The sequence below is a fragment of the Neopsephotus bourkii genome, unplaced genomic scaffold (assembly GCF_033783945.1).
Source record: "Neopsephotus bourkii isolate Nb327-2 ecotype Australia unplaced genomic scaffold, CSIRO-AGI_Nbou_v1 NB_668, whole genome shotgun sequence".
NCBI classification, from domain to species: Eukaryota; Metazoa; Chordata; class Aves; order Psittaciformes; family Psittacidae; genus Neopsephotus; species Neopsephotus bourkii.
This window is the reverse complement of record NW_026901167.1, coordinates 1,210,110-1,231,244: the sequence shown is the minus strand read 5'-3', so window position 1 is coordinate 1,231,244 and position 21,135 is coordinate 1,210,110. Positions and strand designations below refer to the sequence as shown.

At 51.4% G+C, this 21,135-nt stretch overlaps 1 protein-coding gene across 2 annotated transcripts in view; it reads right to left on the bottom strand.

Annotated features, from left to right (window-relative positions):
- The window catches only part of GPC3 (glypican 3), a 130,315-nt gene that overhangs the window by 40,374 nt on the left and 68,806 nt on the right, over positions 1-21,135 (bottom strand). For both annotated transcript variants that reach the window (XM_061353228.1, XM_061353229.1), the window contains exons 4-5: positions 12,980-13,113; positions 10,344-10,469 (exon numbers count right to left, since the gene is read on the bottom strand). In XM_061353228.1, the coding sequence (XP_061209212.1) occupies positions 10,344-10,469; positions 12,980-13,113 (260 nt within the window). The remainder of the gene's footprint in view (positions 1-10,343; positions 10,470-12,979; positions 13,114-21,135) is intronic.

Genomic DNA, 21,135 nt, shown 5'->3' with positions numbered 1-21,135 from the left:
AAGGAAACCACGATGTGATGGGCTAATATAGAGGAGATGTTTAAAATTCAGTGCAAACAAAGGAAATCCCAAGATAAGCACCAGCCCCGTCCAACGCAGAGAGCACAAGACAGTTCATAATGACAAAGAAAAGGCAGAAGATTCCCATAAACATTCCTGCTCTGCCTTCGCGAAGTAGCAACATGATGGACTTGTATCGCTTGAGGACAATGAAGTCCTTTCCAGTCCATTAGTAACCAAGGAAGACGTTAAACAGTATACAAGAGGGATAAATATTTTCACATAACTTGCACCCAAGAGTCCTCAAAAAGCTGGCTCAGAAATCCTGCCTTGCTCATGTTTGTTTAAAATGCATCTTGGCAGACCCAGAGACTCCAGTACAAGAGCTGGAGTGTTGTGCCCACAGCCAAAAACTGAGTGGGATGACCCAGTTAACTCCAGTTAATTAGCATAACACCCCCCCCCCCCCCTTGCAAAGCAATGCCTGGCACTGATGTGTGATTTCAATAATAAAGAATTAAAGCATCAGAATATAATTAATGCTGTCAACATTGCTAATGGAAAATAGGTGTTGTCAAACAATCCTGATTTCAGCCTTTGATGAGCTCCAGCCTTGGGGATCAAAGTAATTGCTTAGGCAGAACGTACCTTGACTTTGGTACGGTGCTGGGCTCTGCACAACCTGGTGTCTCCATTTACAGGGGTGCTGTGCAAGCCAGGAAAGCACCCGGACAGCAGGCAAGGGGCTGGAGATCTCAGATGCAGCCAAGCCTGTGCTCAGCTTTCCCATCAGCAATTGGGAAAGAAGCATAAACTCAATGCTGCAAAATGCATGGAATGGCAAAGTTTATCAGAGCGATGGAAGTGAGGAGGGGAGGAGGGATTGCTGCATGCTTGCCTGTGGAGGAATGTGCTTCTCCACTCAGTATCTGGGTGGATCCTGGCTCGTGATGCTCAGGATGTGAAACAAGCACATCCTCACCAACCTCCAACTCAGCTCTAGGACCACAGCAAGCGCTGCTACAGCTGCACAGTGGCACAGAGCACACCAGTGCCATCCTGAGCTGTGGGTTAATGGTATTCACTGCAGCCCTAGTAATGGGCCATGGCACTTTAAAGCATAAAACAAGTCCTCATCTGCAAGAGCTGACAGCCCGGGCACATGCTGCCAAACCACAGCGCAGCCTATGAAGGGGAGATCACCCAGATAACACCAGTTCATCTCCTACATCTCATGTCCGTATGGAACTTCCAGCCCCACTGACTGCCTCCCTGTCTGCCAGCTCCCTGCTCCCCTGCCCACTCCTTCATCCCCACACTGCTGGGCAAGCTGGGATGGTGACATTCCATTTCACACAGGCTTCGGGGAGGAAGTGGGAATTAAAGTAGGGGAGGGAGATGGGAGGGATGGTGAGGCCAGCTATGGGAGAACAGCAAGAGGCACAGAACATGCAGCCTCACTGGCTTTGGGGCACACTGAGGGTTTGGGGGATACACAGGGGGTTGGCCCCACTTAAACTGGATTAGGAATTCAGGCTTAGCCCAGCCTGGTTTGGGTTGGAAGGGACCTTAAAGCTCTTCCAGCTCCAACCCCTGCCATGGGCAGGGACCCCTTCCACTGGAGCAGCTTGCTCCAAGCCCGTGTCCAACGTGGAGCGACAAAGAAGGATGGGAGAAAGGAAGTGTTTGTGCCTCTAACAGAGAGGCACGCACCTATACGCATTCCTGTTTCCAGACATACAGAACTTGTCCAGCTACAGGAGAAGCATTGCTGCAAAGCAGAGCCATCACCTTGAGTCTCCCAAGCCCCACCAGCCCCTCAGCACCAGGGCAGCTGCCTGCAGTCCCCCCTGCTGCAGCACAGCACACCAACTCCAGCAGCTCTGTCCTCCCTCAGACACCTCTCCCCATGCTGGGGCCTCCCTGTTAGGACTCAACACTGTGCAAAACACACACTTGAAGCACACATTTATAACAGTTGTGTTACCCTGGGAAGCACAGATCACAGCTATCCCTGCGGCACACAGCTCCCAGCTCACAAAAGCACATACACATGCTGTTAGAGACTTGTCATAGGCTGACAACAAAGTGACTCGGAGAAGTGGGGCCAGAGAGTGCCCGGCTGGATGCCAGCCTGCAGCAGCCTGTGCCCACAGAACCATCAGGGTTGGGAGGGACCTCGAGATCATCCAGTCCAACCCCTGCCAAAGCAGGGCCATGCAAAGCAGGGCACACAGGAATGTGTCCGTGGTGGGTTTGGGGTGGCTCCAGGGAGGGAGACTCCACAGCCCCCCTGAGCAGCCTGTGCCAGTGCTCCGACACACTCAGTGCAAAGAAGTTCTTCCTCACATTGAGGTGAAACTTGTGGTGTTTTGGTTCATGGCCATTGCTCCTCATCTTGTTGCTGGGCACCACAGAAGGGTCTGGCACCATCCTCCTGGCACCCACCTTTGAGATACCGATCTGCATGGATGGGATCCCCCCAGCCTGCTCTGCTCCAGACCAACCAGGCCCAGCTCCCACCATCTCCTCTCATGAGAGATGCTCCAGACCCCTGAGCATCCCTGTGGCCGCCGCCGGACCCCTCTCCCAGCCCGGCAGAAGGTCTCCCTGCGGGAGCGCATGCTTAGAGCGCCATCTCGTGGGCAGGCGCTGCTGCTGCACGCACAGACCCGCCCGGCTCTGCGAGTGCTGGGGCTTAGAGCAGGGAGAGGCACTGGGAGCAGGGCATTAAACCCGCTGCCCGCTTGTCACAGTCCCTCAGTGCCACCGCGACAGCATGATGAACACACCTGGCCACTGAACATAAAACATCCACAGACGCATGGCTTCAGGTGCCAAAGGAATCGCCAGTTTTGGTGTTCCTGCAAATGTAAAACGGAACACCGATGGAACGTGAGTACGTTGATGGAAAGTCTCCTGTGGTTTCAGAGATTTAACTAGTACAGTGTTATCAAAAGCAGAACCAATCCCATTTGGTGCACACCTAAATGAATACACCCTCTCTCCTAAACTGAGCTCCACAGCAGCTCAATAGCTTGGGTTTGGGTGGGCAAAACCCCTTCAGAAATCATTGCAATGATTGCCAGAGAGGGTTTCTGTAGCCTGTGCAGTGTTGTACAGGAGGGAGGAACACAGCAGTATGCCCTAACTATGTGTCCACATAAAACTGCTCCCCAGGAGGGTGGTGAGGACCTCAGCTCACCCTCCCCAAGGGGACAAGTCTACCAGAGAAACAAAGCATCCGCAGGCTCTCTCCCTAAACCAGTGATGCTGGAGCAGCAGAGTGCCACTGCTTGGACCTCCCCATTGGCCAGGTCCCAGGGTACGTACTCAGCCCAAAACGAGCCATTTGCACCATGACACCAGCCTGGTGAAGCACTGAGGCAGTGGGCACTGCAAGCTGCACATTTCTGGGCATGAAACGCAAGCAGCCGATGCGTGCTGTGTCTGGATAGCCAGACATGCTCCTGTGTAGCTTGGGTGCTCCAGTACACCCCTGTGCTACTAAGAGGTGTCCTGGTGTGCTCAGTACCAGGGGGACACCAGCTCCCACTTGGCTGTGCCCTCCTCTGCCGCAGCACCAGGGCTGGGTGACATGCATTCAGGCATGGGATGCAGGCAACCAAAGGGTTAAAGGCTTTGAAATGCAGCTTCAGTGAGGGACGGGCATTCCCGAAATGCCAGAAAAGCTGGAAAAGGCAGCTGGCACCCCTCCCTGCAGCCCGAGCCAAGCAGCCAGCCCTTCACATGGCAGAGAGCTGCCTTTGCAGCCCCCATGGAGCTGGATGATGGGGGTTCCTAAGGCTCCCCTGTGTCCCACCAAGCTGCTGATGGGCTCGCAGGCCCCATTGCAATGCAAAGCCAGAGTCACCTTCCTCCCACCAGCCACATGCAGACAAGGAGAAACCTCAGAGCCACCTTGAGCTGCTTTCAACGTATGCCAACGAAACAGCCCCTTCCATGGAACACTTGTGCCACTCCACAGAGCCCATCACATACCTCTGCCATGGTGAGAAGCAGCACTGAACAGCAAATATGCACAGTGGTTCAAGCCCACCCCATGGACCCGGGGGGTCCCTGCACCAAAGGGGTATCAATGCTGTAACATGAGCACGGTCTGGCTTCCACTTCATAAGCAAAGCCCAAAATACATCCCTCTTTGACGTGTCCTGACGTCAGCCAGCAGCATCCCCCTGCCTGGGCTCCCTGGGTATGGGCTCTTGCTGGGGCCGTGGTATTTTCCACAGACAAATGTCATGTTGTGAAATGTGCTGGTGAGCTAAAAATGGCTTTAAAAGACAACCACCTGATGAAAACACCAATGATCTCCTGCGGGAACAGCACAGCTAGAGCCTTCCTGCTCCTTCTCATCCATAAACACCCAAGTCAGTGGGCAAATGAAGGGATTTTCTCCTTCTTCCCTCCCCACCATCCCCAAACGTTTGGTCGTTCCAGCCCAAATACAGCTCTCTCCAGGCTTTCATTTCAGAGCGAGGAAGACAAGATGACAAATGCTATTTAAATATATGGCAATGAATGTAAAATGTGTGTTCATCCCACTTGGCCACGCTAGGCTCGGGGATGAGTTATGGCAATGCCTGATGTGTGATTTAGAGAAAGTAATCCCGCAAGTCAAACAGAAAGAATTACACCTTTTAGAAGCAGGGAAGCAAGTTTGTCATTCAAATCACAATTAATTTAAGCTTGCCTTCCAGTTGCAAAGCATTTACTCAGATGCAGCTCTACAGTTTAACCAGCGCGGTATCCCTTGCAGGCTCTTCCTCTACTATCTCTGCTCACTGAGTGATGGTTGAGCGAGTGGATGGGGGACAAATACAACATAGACTGCTACAAGACAGGACTGCAATACAAGAGGTTTCATCTCACAGGATTTAATAACTGAGGATGAGAGAACAGAATCTGCAGCATCTGCAATCCTCTGAAGCCACCCTGAATCTCAAGACAAGGCCATGCAGGCTGGGGAGGAATAAAGAGGTGTAAAAGGGGAGACAGGAGAGAAAAGTTTCTCCTATACACTGCTGGCACAAGCCCAAATCGTATCTCCAGCCATTTTCATGGGTCTGTGAAGGTGGGTGCAGTGGTGATGCCAACATTTCATTCTCTGGCCCTGCTGCCTTCTGGTTCAGTGGGACAACCTTAATGTCACATCAGTGGTACAAGTACCAGGAGCCAAAAGGCTGGAGGAGCTGCTTCGACACGCTCATCCCACCCCACAGGCAGGGATGAGCCCATAAGGCACCAAGAAGAGCTGATAACTCCTGTTCCTAGCCTGCAACGCACACGCGGGGTTGCTTGCTCGCAGTGGGTGCTTGCAGGCAATTTACACCACATGAAGCAGCTGCTTCAAAAGCAACGAGGAAGATCCAACGCTCTCAGTGGGGAACGCTCTCACCTAAGGCAAAAGGAGCTCTTTGCAGCTGGATTTCCAAACAGCAACACCTCGCAGCCCAGTCTCACCAGCAGGAGAGCTCTCTGAGGTCCTGCTGCATCAGTTCCCTGCCGAAGGGAAGTGCTGCCTCTTCCCAGCCACCCTATGCAATGCAGCTACAAAGCGTGCTGCAGGTGTTGGCTTGGGTAGGGAGGTGAAGTCTCAGGTAATCACCTGGTTTTGGGAGATGGGGCTTGAAGAAGGAACAGCAGGAACTGGCATCTTCATAGCAAAACAATGGGAGTTTGCAGGATAAAAGGACAGCCTGAAGTCTTCCTCCATTCAACTTCAGGTGAGCAAAGCTCAAGACAAAAAGATTATGGGAAAATTGGCCAAACCTGAGACCAAAAGCAGGATTAATAGAGGAAAATTCATGATCTTCCTTTCTCAAATACTCTGGAAACAATTCTGGCCACTCCATAACCCACTGAATTCACCACTATCCTTTCATTCTAGCTTACATTTGCTACAGAGCTGTGGTTTATGTGCTTGGGAAGTTACACAGCCTCTTTGGGGACATCATTGTATCAGCTATTTTGCAGCACTGCCAGAAATAACCAGACCCTTCATGAGCTACAGGGTTATCGCTGGCATGGAATTGCCTTTGCTCCAATTACAGAACCGCATTTTTCTCCCTTGCTTCCCATTGTGCTTTCATTGTTTATGAGCTGTATGATTAAAACACACCCCGGTACAATGGCAACAGCAGGGAAACCTGATGCTTCAAACTCAAAGAGTGGCAAGGTGCTAAAACTATACTGATTTGGACCTGGTATAAAGCAAACAAGAGTTCTGCTGGTGATTTAGAGTGATGCACAAGTTTGTCTTGAGCAATTTGGAAATGGCAGTATCTAAAGTAAAGCTTAATGTGCTTACAAGTTTTGGAGTGGGCAAACGTTGCTGTCGTTCTGTTCAGAACAGCTTGGAAGGAATATTCTCATGTAAGCAGATTATTAAAGTCTGAGAATCTAGATTTTAAGAGGCTCTTAGTATTAAATGCTGCAACCCCCTGATATTATATATAAGGCTCAAATCACCTTTGAGATTCAGATGCCTAACTCCCATAGGAACTGAGTTCGGTATCTCAATGCACGCTTGACTTAAGCTGTACTCTTTAAATGAGCTAATTCTCAGTGAGAACTTCAGTGATAAGAACCACCCTCTGTTTTTCCTCTGTGCAAGGATAAGAGAGGCTGGAGAACATCATCTCAGCATCCAGCACCACCAGCATGAAGGCAGGTGGGAGGATGGGTCATAAAGACAGAGGTAAGGAAGGACCCTCTCTTAGGCAGGTTCAACCCTCCCTTAAGCTGTTGCACATCCTCACATCCAGCCCTCTGCTACCTCAGGGAAATGCCTGTCAATGATTAAGCCCAGGAAAGCTGCAAAGACGTGTTCAGGGATGCACATAGGGAGAGCCAGCAGGTCTGGTCCCCAGCTGCCACAAACACCCAAAGCACTATGACCCCTCCTAGCGCTCATAGAAGCAGCTCTTCACTGGTGGTGGAATGTGCACTGTGTGGCTTTTGCTATGTAGCACCCATAAGAGCACAGTGCGTTTTTGCACCCTCTGAGAAGTGTGAAAAGCAGGAATGCGTTGCATTTTGTTTCTTCTTCCCACTTTGGCTTCTGTTCCTCAACCACACAGCAACAACACAGCAAAACACACAGGCACTGCTCTGCATGACATGGAAAACAGACCTTCCTTGCGCAGCTCCCACTGTTTGCAAGCAGCTATTTCAAGGCACCCTGTTCTAAACCCACAGAAGGGATGGTGACCAAACTATTAACCCCATAGCAAACCTCAAGGAGGATGAACTCTTGCCATTAGCTGATCCAACCAGCGAGCTGCATTGCACTGGAGTCCCAGATGAATATGTTCCATCAGGGCAGAGGGAGGTCAGGGTGGGGAGGAAACGAAGGATGGGCCAAGGCTCAAACTGGGAAATGAGACCCAGTGAAAGGCTGATAACAAAGCCCTGGAATACACAGGATGGTAAACACCGACTGAGAGGAACTACTACAGGGTGCAGAAGGGACTGTTTGTGTCAGACAGCAGGATACACACTGTCAGTGTTATCTTGCACTTGAGTGCACTGGCAAAGGGCTGTGAAGTTGCTATTCCAGGCCTGATTTAACATGTTACAGGAAAAGGGCTTGGAAAAACTATCAAAGTTTGTTGTGACAGAGGGGTCAGGACACAGCTAAACCAGGAGGGCTCCTCTCTAACCTAATTAACACTCCGGTACAGCATTAAAGATGTGAGAGGTGAACAGACAAACCCTCCAGGAGCCCCACCAAAGCCCAGACATGCCCATATGGATGCTCACACCCAGCTCACTGACACAGCAGTGCCCAAGCAGTTTTACCCATCATCTGAGCAGCACCAGACATGCAAACACATGGAAACACAGCATCCACCCAACCATTGCTCTCCACCTGATGCTGCAAGGCTTCCAGCACCTTCCTAATCTATCCCCAGGTGGGCACCTCCTATTGCTATAGGAATCATAAGGTGTCTCCCTCAAGCCCCACAGGGCCATGCAGGTCTTAGATCTGCTGATGGATATCCCAGGAACTCAAAGGGGTCTCAGAGTGCGCATGGTGCAGCTGAGGCAACTCAATCCTGTCCTGAGGAGAAACCTATCCAGCCACAGCAACCATGCAGGGCAGGTCAAGAGCCATGCAGGGCAGGTGTTCCCTCCAGTCCAGCCTCTCAGTCAGGAAGCCAGAGATTCAAAACCCACCGAGTTCCTTGGAGTAAGCGGCACGATGGAGCTCTGTGACCACCAAGTGCTCATCAGAATCACTATAGGGATGCCAGACAGGCTCCCGCATAATGCACATCCTCAGAGCAGCTTGTGACAGGGCTCCTCCACAGCGAGCAGCTGCTTGGCTCCCTCTTGGGGAAAACACTGACTTCAAGAAGCTGGTGGGTACCGTTACCTTACATGATCCTGGTTTCCAGGCATCCTCCCAGGCTCTCTGAAGGAGCCGCCACAGTGGGAAGCCTGAATATGTGAAGCAGGCAGGTTAGGCTCCACGTGAAGCACTGCAATGGCTCCAGAGACCGGTTTAACTGCATGGTTGCTTCTGTTTGAGATGTTCTGCAGCTGGGTTCTGGGAGAGGAGCTCCAAGCCCCTGTGTCCAACCTGGCCTTGAGCACTGCCAGGGATGGGGCAGCCACAGCTTCTCTGGGCACCCTGTGCCAGCGCCTCAGCACCCTCACAGGGAAGAGCTTCTGCCTAGGAGCTCAGCTCAGTCTCCCCTCGGGCAGGTTCAAGCCATTCCCCTTGCCCTGTCCCTACATCCCTTGTCCCAAGCCCCTCTCCAGGTTTCCTGCAGCCCCTTTAGGCACTGGAGCTGCTCTAAGGTCTCCCCTTCAGGAGCCTTCTCTTCTCCAGGCTGCCCCAGCCCAGCTCTCCCAGCCTGGCTCCAGAGCAGAGCTGCTCCAGCCCTCAACTTAATCCTCAATTCAAAGGGTCTGAAATCTTGGTGCTCCCTTCATGCACACACACTCCATCCTCTCCCTGCCTCTCCTCTCCATGCACTGTTGCACCTACGTGACCTCTGCACTGTGCCACCAACACCACTGTACTGCAACAGGGACCTCAGCGACATCTCAGCCTGTTAGGCTTAGGACTGTGGTCTGTCCACGAGCATTCTCAGCAGAAAGCTGTAGGTATATATCATCTAAAGCTATGGTTAACCTGCAAGTAACTCTGAATTTATGTTTGCAGAAGGTCTGGATTCAGCACCTTTCCATTGCTCCCACTTCACCCAGTTGTGGTGTCAGCAGGACCTGGACCAGACAGTGGTCATGGCCCCAGTGAACTGTCCTAACCAAAGACCTCATCTTACATCCCCCCCTGCAGTGCTCATAGCACTGCTTAAGAAGTAGTAATTAACAATATTGAAATGATCTTGTTTTTTGCAACTTCTCTCTTAGGAACAGAAACTCCGGGTTTCCCAGGTATGAGTACAGCTAGAGGACACAGTTCTCCTTAGGCAAAGGGAGTGAACTCCATCAACTGTGTGATCTTAGATGCTTGTGCAGTTTTGTTTCAAACTATAGCTTGATGCTCTTCTAGTCCTTTTTGTGTTTTAGGTCAGTACTGCACGTACAGGCTGATTGCCACCTGAGGGTACTGAGCAATTAGGCATTATTAATATCTGAACATTGCACCACTTCCTGATCTTATTGCTATTCCTTCCCTTCTGCAAACTGCTTACTAGCAAAAGATGCTCTGCAAAAACAAGCATGATTAGAGCAGATTTATGTATTATTCTATAAAAACATTCCCACGTTCTATTTCCACATACTTTAACATACCCAAGGGGCATTTTCTGGTAAGAAAAACCTCCATTTCTATTAACACTTCCTTCCTCCTTATGCTATGAATGCTGTGTTTGCCTCAGTGGTCCTGACCTCTGGCACAGAGCTATGGCCAAGGAAAAACCCAATAAGGTGGTTTTCCTTCTCAAAAAACCCAACAAGTGGTCACTCCCTGGGGATGCTCCTGCACGGAGCCAGGTTGGAGACATCCCCATCCCAATGCAGTCCATGGTGGCAATGACCCCATTGCTACCCTCACACCACGGTGCACCCTCCTGCTGCTCTCCTCTCTCTGGCTCCCTGCTACCAACCCACCCCAATCAAAGCCAGTCACTGCTGCAGGGTTACCAGAGCAGGGTGCACAACGCTCAGTGGAGGGCAGCACACAACCACTGCTCTCCATGCAGCCTGCACATCCATCTGCGCTGCAGCACGGCTGGGTACCAGCTCTGTGATAGGGTTTTTAAGGGAAGGAGCAGTGTCCTGGTCACAGACCACTCCTGTGCCTGGTTAACAGAAGACCAGCAATGCAGGGGAAGGGAGATGGGAATCACCTCTCCACGACTTCTTGTCCGTTCCAGCAAAGAGTGTCGTTCTGCAGAGCAGAGCTGTGGCTGCAGATGTACTCTGGCAAACTGCTGTAGAAACTGCCGTGGGACTTCAGCTTCGTGATGAGCTCCCTGGAAGAAAGGGGAAAAAATGGTGCTCAGCTGAAAGAGGGAGAAAGAGAGGAAAAGAGAGGGAGGAAAAGAGAGGGAGGAAAAGAGAGGGAGGAAAAGAGAGGGAGGAAAAGAGAGGGAGGAAAAGAGAGGGAGGAAAAGAGAGGGAGGAAAAGAGAGGGAGGAAAAGCCTCTTTTATGGTGCATTTTATCCACTGAGGGTAGTCACACAAACACAGCGTGAAAGCAGTGGGTGCAAACAAGCCATGAAGCACTGCTCTTATTTCTGATCTCAAGCAGCATTTGGCATTATCCCCTGATGTCATTCACTGATCCCTGTTTCTTAGGGCAAAACTGGCTGTGACAGGAGGCAGCAGAACCTCAGCCCAAGTATGCAGCACATCAGAGCCACATACACCCTCTATGCTCTCACTGCACCTAGGGAAAGGTGCTGCTGGCTCAGCCCATGGGGTGCACCGGAGCAGCAAGTGCCCAGGCTGCCAGCAGTCCTCTCTGCTCTGTAGGAAGCAATGGAGGCCCTTCAGGAAGGGAGAGCCCTGTCACTCTGCCTGCCTGACATCAGCCCTTCAACAGCCCTGCAAGGGCAGGTGGCATTCCTGGTGGCACAGCAGAGATGCTCAGCACAGATGGGACACGCTGGGTTTCATGCTGCACTGTCGAAGGACCTCTGTCCCCTGCAGGTCCCCTTCAGTGCAGAGATGCCAGGACACAGGCTGACCCCAGGGACTCCCACAGCCACCAGGAAGGGTGGGATATGCCCGTCCACCAGCCCAGGTCAGTCCCCTCAGGGGCACTCAGTAGCTGTCACTGGGAAATACTGGCAGATTTAACCAGGTAAATGGCAGAAAAAGGTGATCACATGAATAGCAGGGATTGGAGGGAGCAAGACTTGGCCTCACGGCCCCCTGGCTTGGGTTCAGCACATTTTCTCCTTTGGCAAGTGCTTGTTTCTTGGTCTCCGTCCTCTCTGGGGACGATGATGAGGGAGCAACACCTCTTGCTGGCAGCACCGTACGGAGCATCCCCTGGGTGCCCGCAGCGGTGGGACCCCATGCGCTGCCAGCTGGGGGAAGATGCTGTCAGGCAGAGCAAGCTCGGGCAGGCTGGGACCAAGAGGAGGCGCTCAGCCCCCTCCATCCCTCTTTGCCTCTCCTGGGGATGCCGTGGGGTTCCCTCTCCATCCAGGCGAGGCCCCCGGCTGCCAGCTGGTGGCAGGCGACACAAGGAGAAGCAGCGCAGCAAAGGCAGCCGGTGCTGCTCTGCTCTGCTGTCTGTCCGCTAAGAGCAGCCTCTGGGATGAGCCAAAGCACGATCGGGGGTGGGAGTTGAGCCCCACAACCCCCTGCATGGACCGGAGGGGTGCTTCAGACATTGCCCTCCTGCATGAACCACCCCTCCAGCATCTCCTGCCCTGGGCTTACAGCGGTCCAAGCAACACCGCTTTGAAAGCCAAATGGAGGCAAGCCCTGGGGTTTCAGTTATGCCAAACACCGCGCAGGACAAGTCTTACACTGCCCATCACACCCAGCTCTTTACACCTTAGGCACTGCCTTGCTCCCTGTCCCACAGCCCCTGGCAGTGCTGGGGAGAGCTTCCCTGGGAGCAGAGCTCCCCACTGGGCAGGGAGGGGAAGGAAAGGGAGAAATTCCTCTGTACCTGCAAGCCTGAGCTCACAGAACTCATTGCAGCAGGTTTCATTGGGCTTCCCACTCTCAAAGGACATCTCTGGCAGAGCCTGGGCTGTGTAACCCAGTGTAACGTGTTGAGACAACAGAGGAATGCAGGCCCCGGTGCTGTATCTTGTGGGAAGTGCAGCAAGAATGTGGCCCTGTTACTCTTTAAAGAGAAATCCATCCAACTCAGTCTATCCCCAGCTCCAAAACTTGCCAAGCCTGGTTCTCTTCCACAGGGGTTTTCCTTGTACTCAACCATCAGGAAAGGCACCGCACACTTTTGGGTGTGCTTCCAGATCCAGGGGGGAGATGCTCTTCCCTGTGAGCTCCCTGAACTACAGCTGTTTACAGAGGGCAGGAGTAGAGGGGGCAGCACCAGCAGTGGAGGCACCTGCTTCACTCGGGAAACAGCCAGGAAAAGGCTGTTAACATTCCTGAACTACTATATCAGGCTGCACAAGGAAGCAAATGAGTCCTCCTTGCCTACACCCACAGTGTTGCTCACAGCATTTCAGCCTCGAGTGAACGTTTCCACCTAGAACAACACCTAAGAGCATCTCTGCCACTGAAGCACCCAAGAAACCCAGAGGGGGCATTTGCTGGGTGACCCTGGGAGGCAGTTTTACAGGTTAAAACCAAACCAGACACACTGGGTGAGAGACCACATGGAGACACCTCGCTGCACAACAGAGCAACGCTGATGCTCAGAGCCAAAACCAGCTGCAGGGTTATAGGTAAGGGAAATAAAGAGCTCTTCCATCTGCTTCCCCAGGGCCATGGGGTCTGGTGACCGCTCCTGCAGCCCATGCAGGCACCGTGCGCAGCCCCGGCGCTCACCTCCTCCTGCTCGACAAAGTCTCCTCTTGCTCGATGCGAGTCTGCTTCAGGACTCTGCTGTCGGCGAACAGGTCCCCGGGGTAACGGGCTGCTCGGTACTGCCTCTGCTGAGCGTGGCCGCACAACCGGCTGAGCTGGAACACACAGACACAGCAGCATGAGGGAGGGATGGGACCGGGAACGCTGCGGGAACACGGCTGAGATGGGCACTGGTGCCTGCAATGAGCTGCTCTGCTGTCCCATCATCCCCATCTCTCACAAGCATCTGAAGGCAAAGGTGACAGAACACCACTCTCGTGCAAATACCATGTGGGAGGGAAGGCAGGAAACTTCAGGCAAGATTTATGGGCATCAAAGTGCCCCTGTGGCCATCAAAACCCATAGTAGTACATTACTACATGTGAGATGATTCTGAACCCAGGTAGGATTAAAATGTAGACTTCTGGGTTGCAGGCATGACCAGCAAACCTCCCTGTGTCAGATTAAACCCATGCTGGCAGGTGCTCAAGGTGTTCCCTGATCCTCCCTGGCTGAAAGCCACAGCATCTCAAGACTCTGTGCTCCACCTCTTTGGCCAGGCTTTTAGGTAAATCCTTAGACCCCAGTTGTGCATCTTGAGTGGGCTCCCAGGTGCCCAGAGACAAGCATCATGCACATCATCACCAATGAAAAACCATCAGGGCCTAAAATACAGCAAACTGTGGCTACAGCTGAGTCATAGCACGGGAGGTCTTGATCAACAGGGCTGTGTTAATGACATAAATAAGCTCATTAGCATAGAGATGATGGTGATAGTGAGGCAGTGGTGAGGGACGTGATCCAAAACACCTCATTACAGCTCTCCCGCATGGCACTGTCCTGAGACTCAGGCAGCAGCACCATGGTTGCCACTGCAGTCCCTGCTGCACGGGGATTTGCAGCAGTTTCCTTCCAACTGCCCCCCCCGAGGCACTGCTAACACTCAGAGACTCACCTTTAGAACCACCCTGTGCTGTTCTGCAGGGCTCAGCGTGCTGCGTTCTGACTGCCAGGACCACAGACACTGCAGCTAACACCAACCCCTCTTTCCTTGAGCCTCAACCTACACCCATGTCCAGGCTTGGGGCAACCACGTACCATAAAATACCTGTTCCTTGCAGCACCTCATTTATTGTCACACCACACTGAACCAAGACAGCTAGCTAAACCCCAGGTAGCTGCACACCGGAGGCTAAAAGCACACTCGCTGCCCAACGCTACAAGCATCTGATGTGTAAGGAGAAGAGATTAATTCTGTTATATCACATCCTGCATTTGAGTGGGTAAATGAATTAGTAATGTCACCTCTTTCATTAGCGAGAGCAGCCCAGTTTGTTTGCTCAGGCTGCTGTACACCAAAGAGTAAACCAGAGACCTCCTGGGAGCTGGGTGCTGCCACTTCTGGTCCACAGTGCGGTGGGAAGAGATGCTGCCACCAGTCCTTTCTGCCCCTGCAGCTCCCTTTGCCAGAGCAGCTCCTGCAGCTGCCCGGGGAGCAGTTTCTGTAGCATCTTACCTCTTTTTGTCTCCACTGCCCTCCCTTGGCTGTGTTTCCTCTCCACTTTGCCAAACCAAGTCTTGCAGAAGAATGCATCAGCCCTACTGCCTTCCCTGTTTTCATGCGGCAGGCTTGAAAACAGAGGAAAGGCACGAGAAAAATGCTACTTTTGGGGCTGTTTTCTTTGCCTTTTGGGTTTTCCTATCATCCCTCATTCGCACATAGTCCCCTGATGCAGGCAGTCAGGACTAGGAGGAAATTAACAGGGCAGAAGGAGATCTGGACAAGGGCATCTGGGATACCCAAGACTCCATCGCTGCAGAATGGGCCTGTACATTCCATGCTCTGTGCTGGCTCGTGCCATCCCTGTAGCAGGCAGATCAGCAGGAGACTGTGAGGATGCCCAGGGGTCTGTGGACCTTCCCACTCAAAGATCACAGATGAGACCTGCCATGAAGCCACCCTGGGGAGACACAAGGTACACAGAGCTACAGGACGGCAAGCATAGAAGCAGCAGTGCCACAAGAGCATCATTGCTGCAGCCACGTTCTGCATGGGCACAGAAAGCAGAGGAGAGGTAGGAAAAGGTCAGACAGTTTAAGCTGCCATTTGTGATGATTCCCTTTAGTTCTCCCCCGCTCTGTGAAAAGCCCTCCCTCCCTTTCCCAAAGACTGCCTTTCAGCTGGTGAAGCCTATTGAACCCCAAGAGAAGAGCCAGTCCAGGATCAAAGATGCTGAGATGCACTGAACGGGGAGGGCCGGAGCAACAGTGGGGACAATGGCACCCCCGAGAACATGCTTCCAACAGCAAAGCAGCCAGGTAGACCAGAGCTGCCTTGTCTCCAGAAGGAATCACAGCCCCTCTGCTCCCAGCTCCAGCAAGGAGCGATGCAGCTCAGCCGCATCCTCACAGCCCTGCCCGGCCTCTGGGTACCACAGGGTCCTGGAAGGGATGAAACCACAAACAGGCTGACATGGGTCAGCAGATGAAATCTGAAGGTGGAAAGTTTGAGCAGAGCATCCAGCTTTTCACTTATTTATCTACTGAAGGACCAAGGAATGTTTTCAGGAACAAAACCCAACCCTGCAGCCCATCTTGCAAAGTCATGGTGAAAGCGATTGTCACATTTTAGTCAAACAACAACCCGGCTGCGATGTGAACTGTAACTAAAGTGAGAACAGGCAGCAGTAACAGATTGCAGCTCATTTGCAGGGCCGGCGTGGCGTGTGCTCTGGGAGGGGAGAGGAGGATTTCACAAACCATCTGCCCAAGTCTGCTGGGCCACAAGTGGTCTGAGGACAACTGCTCAGAAACCCTCTTTCAGTCTTTCCCCCATTTCTGAGTCCCTGCTGCAACACATGAGCCCAGTTTCCCAGTCTCCTCCTGTTTTAAAGCAAGCTCTAAGTTTAACAAAGTCCACCAAAATGGCCCTGTGGGGCAGACAGAGAAGGATGACACAAGCCTCAGAGCTTGGGAGGGAAAAGGTGTGATGCTGCTGTGGTTTGATTCCAGCTGACAACTAAGTACCACGCAGCCATTCGCTCCACCTTCCCCTCCATGGGGTGGGAGAATTGGAAAGAGATAAAACCCAGATAATAATAATATAATGATTAAAATAAATTAAAATACAATAATAATAATGAAAAGGGAAACGACAAAAAAAGAGGAATAAACTCCCCAAAAAACAAGTGCAATTGCTCAGCACCCGCTAACTGATACCCAGCCCGACCTGAGCAGCAATCAGTACCTCGCATTTCCCTAGTTTCTAGACTGAGCATGACATCCCATGGTATGGAATATCCCTTTGACTAGTCCTGGCTGTGCTTCCTCCCAACTTCTTGCACCCTTCCTCACCAACAGAGCATGGGAAAACAAGAAGCCCTTGATCAGGGTAAGTGCTACCAAGCAACAACTACAGCATCAATGTGTTATCAGTGCTATTCCCAGGCTAAAGCCAAACACATCACTGCACCAGCTATGAGGACATTAACTCTATCCTAGCCAAAACCAGGACTGAGTTCCTACCAAGCAGCAGTTTGCTCAGTAAACTCAGTTACTACTAAACAGCAGAATGTGGTTGCCTCCTGCCACACAAGCATAAATGTGAGCTTCAAAGCAAATCCACAGAATGGCCCCACTGGCTCCTCACGCTATCAGTGGAATCCTAAATAGACACGAGTTCTTACCTAAAGTATACTCAGTGCAAGAGTCTCTTATTCCATGTCACACACACAGTCCCAGAACCTGCTGCGGTCTGAAGTATCAGGCCACAGAAAGAGGAATGAATCAACCAAAAAGCATTGTGGTTTTAGGCAATGGGGATTGAGGGTTTGCTTGCTTTTAAGAGAATCTGCCCGTCACTGATAAACCCCCGCGAGGGGACACAAGCAAAACCCTCCCAAAGCCCTGAGCTACAAGCACCAAAACTGTAACAGCCAAAGCACCATTTCCCTGCCCCGGCTCATTAACAAACCACTCATTAGCCAACTTCATCAGCCTCCTCCTTGCAAGTGTGACCCAGGCCACGAGGGGAACGTTTTGCCTCCTGCCAGCCACTCCAGTTCTTTATTCCAGGTGCAGGGAAAGCCCATGCCCACAGGTCAGCAGAGCTCCTCAGGGATCCAGCAGCTCCCCGGTCCACTGGTGACCAACAATCCTTATGTCCCTCTGCCTGATGGGGAAGCAGATGGTTCCTGATGCCCTCGGGAGCTGGAGGCCATGGAATGGCTCCGCTTTAGTGGGAACACTGATTTGAGAGGAGCACAGGGATGACACTGATGGAGTAGCACTATCAGCCTGCTTTAATGCTTCCCCATTAATTTAAAGTAAGAGGTGCCGGAGGACTCCATGGAGCTTGTTTGTGACCACGTGGAAATGACACACCATGAACAGCAGGGACCAGATCAGCCACCACGGCAGCTTCCAGCCAGCTCAGTTCCAAGGGTAAAGCACAACAATGATCTATGTGGGTGCCTGCAAGCCAACAGACTGGGACCACTGGGCTAGGTTGGACACAGGGGCTTGGAGCAAGCTGCTCTAGTGGAAGGGGTCCCCTACCCATGGCGGGGGGTCGGAGCTGGAGGAGCTTTGAGGTACCTTCAACACAAACCAGTCTGGGGTTCTAAACCATGTCAGAAGGACAGTACTGACCGCAGCAGCAGGTTCTGTGCAAAGCATCACAGCCTCAGTGCAGCTGATGGACAGCAAAACCCCCATAAGCACCCCCAAGCCAGCTACAGCAGGATGGGATCATTACCAGCACTGGGACCACCAGTTGAACCCACTCCACTGCCCAGACAAGCAAATCCAGGGGGGAAAAGAGTGGAGAGCAGCACGTGTGTGATCCTCGGCACCAATCTGAGCATCGCTTTGAAGAGTAAGAGCGTTTTAAAGGTAATTTTCCAGAAGATTTACAAAACCAGCTAACCAACTTCCCCTTGGAAGAGAAGAGAATGCATTAGACACTGCTGAATACCTGCTGCCGACGCCTCTCATCCAGTCCCTGAGCTGCGCTCCGCTTTAACGGAGAGCTTGCTTTATTCGACCTTTGCTTAAACTTTACATGGAGTTTCCATTTGTCTCCTCTGAGCACTCTTCTGCTTATGGATTCCTTCTCCAGGAAGACACAGGATTTCTTTCCCCTCGAGGGGATCACCTCAGTTTTGAAGATTTCCTCTTCAATCTCCTCTGCTCTCTGGAGCTCCCAGATGTCATTTTACACCTATTCCCGAGGTTCCTTTGGGAGAAGCTGCACATGAAACTGAAAAGCGATTAACTCTTCTAATTGATTTGAACACAGCCTCTGAAAGGTGATTTGCTACGGTATGCACAGAAGAGATAGGCTCAGACCTCAAGAGAACCTGCTGCTTTCAACGGGTACCCACGAAACCCTGAGCATCGTTCCGCAATGGAGCCCAGTTTGACCAGTAAGACTCAGCAACGCAGCTGCCTGCACTGGTGCTCTTCCCCAGTTCTTGTAACAACCTACTCTGCCACACATCATGCGTGTTATTAGCATTATAAAGAACACATTTGCACCCTGTTTATCTTCAAAGTAACCATAAAAGTGAACTTACAGTCTATTACTGCTGTAGAAACCCGCTTAATTAAATTCTAAAGGGCTTAAACCAAAACTATACATTGAGATGATGGGGGATAGAACATAAACTTTTTAATAGTAGTAACCAAGCACATTCACCATCTCTACAGGTGTAATAAAAATGCTAATCTATGGTAATGTTTAGACTGTGGTTAATGCTTTGTCGTGTTAATTTCCCCAGGGCTTTTATTAGGGGATTTAAATCTGCCACAGTGGCCCAGGGATGGCATCGCCTTCCACAGCATCACGCCACACTCCCCAGCCAGAGCTGACAAACAGGCAAAGCAGCACTTAGCTGGGACCAACATTCCTATTATGTGCTTGTAATCATATACATTTTGTCAGGAAGATGGCAAAGAGACAATTCCCCACTCCCTCGCTCTTCTCACAGCACAAAATATGATCACGGGCGTAAAAACGCATTTACAAGCCTTTATTTTCAGAAGCACATCATTATTAACTAAGTGATGATTGCGCTGGTTCCAGGCACTCGAGCAGAAGGAACAAACTGAGCATGGTGACACAGATGTCTTCTACACACATTTCACCGAAATTCCTCATTAATGGAGTACTCGGTGTTATTAATCAGCTCTATAGGATTCCAGTCTCCATTATCCAGACATCACCTTGGAGGATTACATAGGAGACAACATCCTCATTCACTCAGGCGGAGCAGCGGGAAGTGACCTCCTCCTCTCCATGCCCAGGAGAAGAGGCTTTAATAATGCATCACCTTTAAATAATGCAACGCCATAACGTGTAAAATGCACACAAACACTAATGCTTAAAATAACAGAGTCCCTGTCACACCAGCGCCCGCGGTGACGCCCCCCACGTGCGGACAACACACATTCCACATGCTCAGCAACAGTGGCCGCACCACGTTATGCTGAAGGCCGTCAACACCAGGTCTCCAAACTACTCCAGATCATAAAGGCATTAAGGAAGTGTTTTTAGAAGGAAATATAACCTCATTTTTAAAGCCTGTCCTTCACGTAGAGCATCACAAGATGCTGCAGCATCACAGCAGGAATATGGGGCCCAGGAAGGACCAATGGGTGCCCCTTCCCTGGCCTCATTTCTTCTCTGCAAAGACAGCTCTGACCACCAACAGAGAAAACAAGAGAGGGCTCAAGACTCGATGGGAGAGGGACTTTCTACAGTCTTATAGTGACAGGAGAAGGGGGAATGGCTTTAAGTTGAAAGAGGGGAGATTTAGTTTAGACACTACGAAGTTCTTCCCTGTGAGGGTGCTGAGGCGCTGGCACAGGGTGCCCAGAGAAGCTGTGGCTGCCCCATCCCTGGCAGTGCTCAAGGCCAGGTTGGACACAGGGGCTTGGAGCAAGCTGCTCCAGTGGAAGGGGTCCCTGCCTGTGGCAGGGGGCTGGAATTAGGTGATCTTTATATCCCTTCCAACCCAAACCACTCTATAACGTATTTCTATGAAGAGAAGCAAAGGAGTTTTGAAGCGCTTGAACCCTTGCTGCTAACTGCTGAAGCTGGATGATCCCCATCTGCATTTCCCCCTACTGCATCAGGGTTCAAATAGCTTAAATCAGACTGCAGTTGCACCACTGTTCCCATTAGGACATGCCACCCTGTTCCCAGGAGGACCTGCTGCCCAGTGCTCCATACATGTGCTACAGCATCCAAGGTACCTCCAACACTGCATCCATCCACATCCTGACCCCTGTGCAGACCCAGCTTCTTCCAGGGCAGGATGCCCTTTCCTCAAAGGAACCGTGACCTCAGCTTGAGTGGAGCCCTTTCAAACCTACATAAAATAATGCAAACAAGATGTTGTTTCTTCCTGGCATTCCCAGCATGCAGCGTTTCACCCTCTGAAGAAAGCTGCTTTGTGTTTGAGCAAAAGGCTGTTTATTGTTATTTATAGGTAGAGAGGAAGTCGGACTAAATGAGCACAGTTGTTCTTTCTGCTTTTATAATCCATGACATATAATTAAAGCACAACTTTTAAAGTCAGTGTTTCCCTCCAGTGTTTTGTTAATCCATATTTAACACTAAATGGGGTATTTCAGGTATGATGGTGTCATCTCAGCAGCACACCGCAGGGTGCCCCAGCCATGGCCCAGACCAACTAACTGAGACAGGCAAGAAAAGAGCATTTGCTTCATTTTCAGCAGTTTGCCCTGGCAGGGACGTTTCCTGGATCACTAATGCACCCATTCTGGTTTTAAAATACATCTGCACAATAGATACAGACAGAAACAATAGAAAGAGACAATAGAAACAGCTCGACCTGTTTCTCAGACAGCCAGACTTAAGGCTTTGTTCTTGGAAGGAGTCATCAGCCTTGCCTAAAGGTGACAACAGAGCCAAAGGGAAGATGCAGGAGCAAAATCCAGAGAAAAGCAGGAGCATGATAGACTGACCAAAGCCAGGGTGACGAGTGACAGTACCTGGAGCCAGGCTAATGGAGAAGCCCCAAGTCCCCAGCATTCCATGTGGCCAGTGTGGGAGCATGGCAGAGGCTGCTCCTGATCCATGCTGCTGCTGTGTCTTCTGGACCATGATTCCC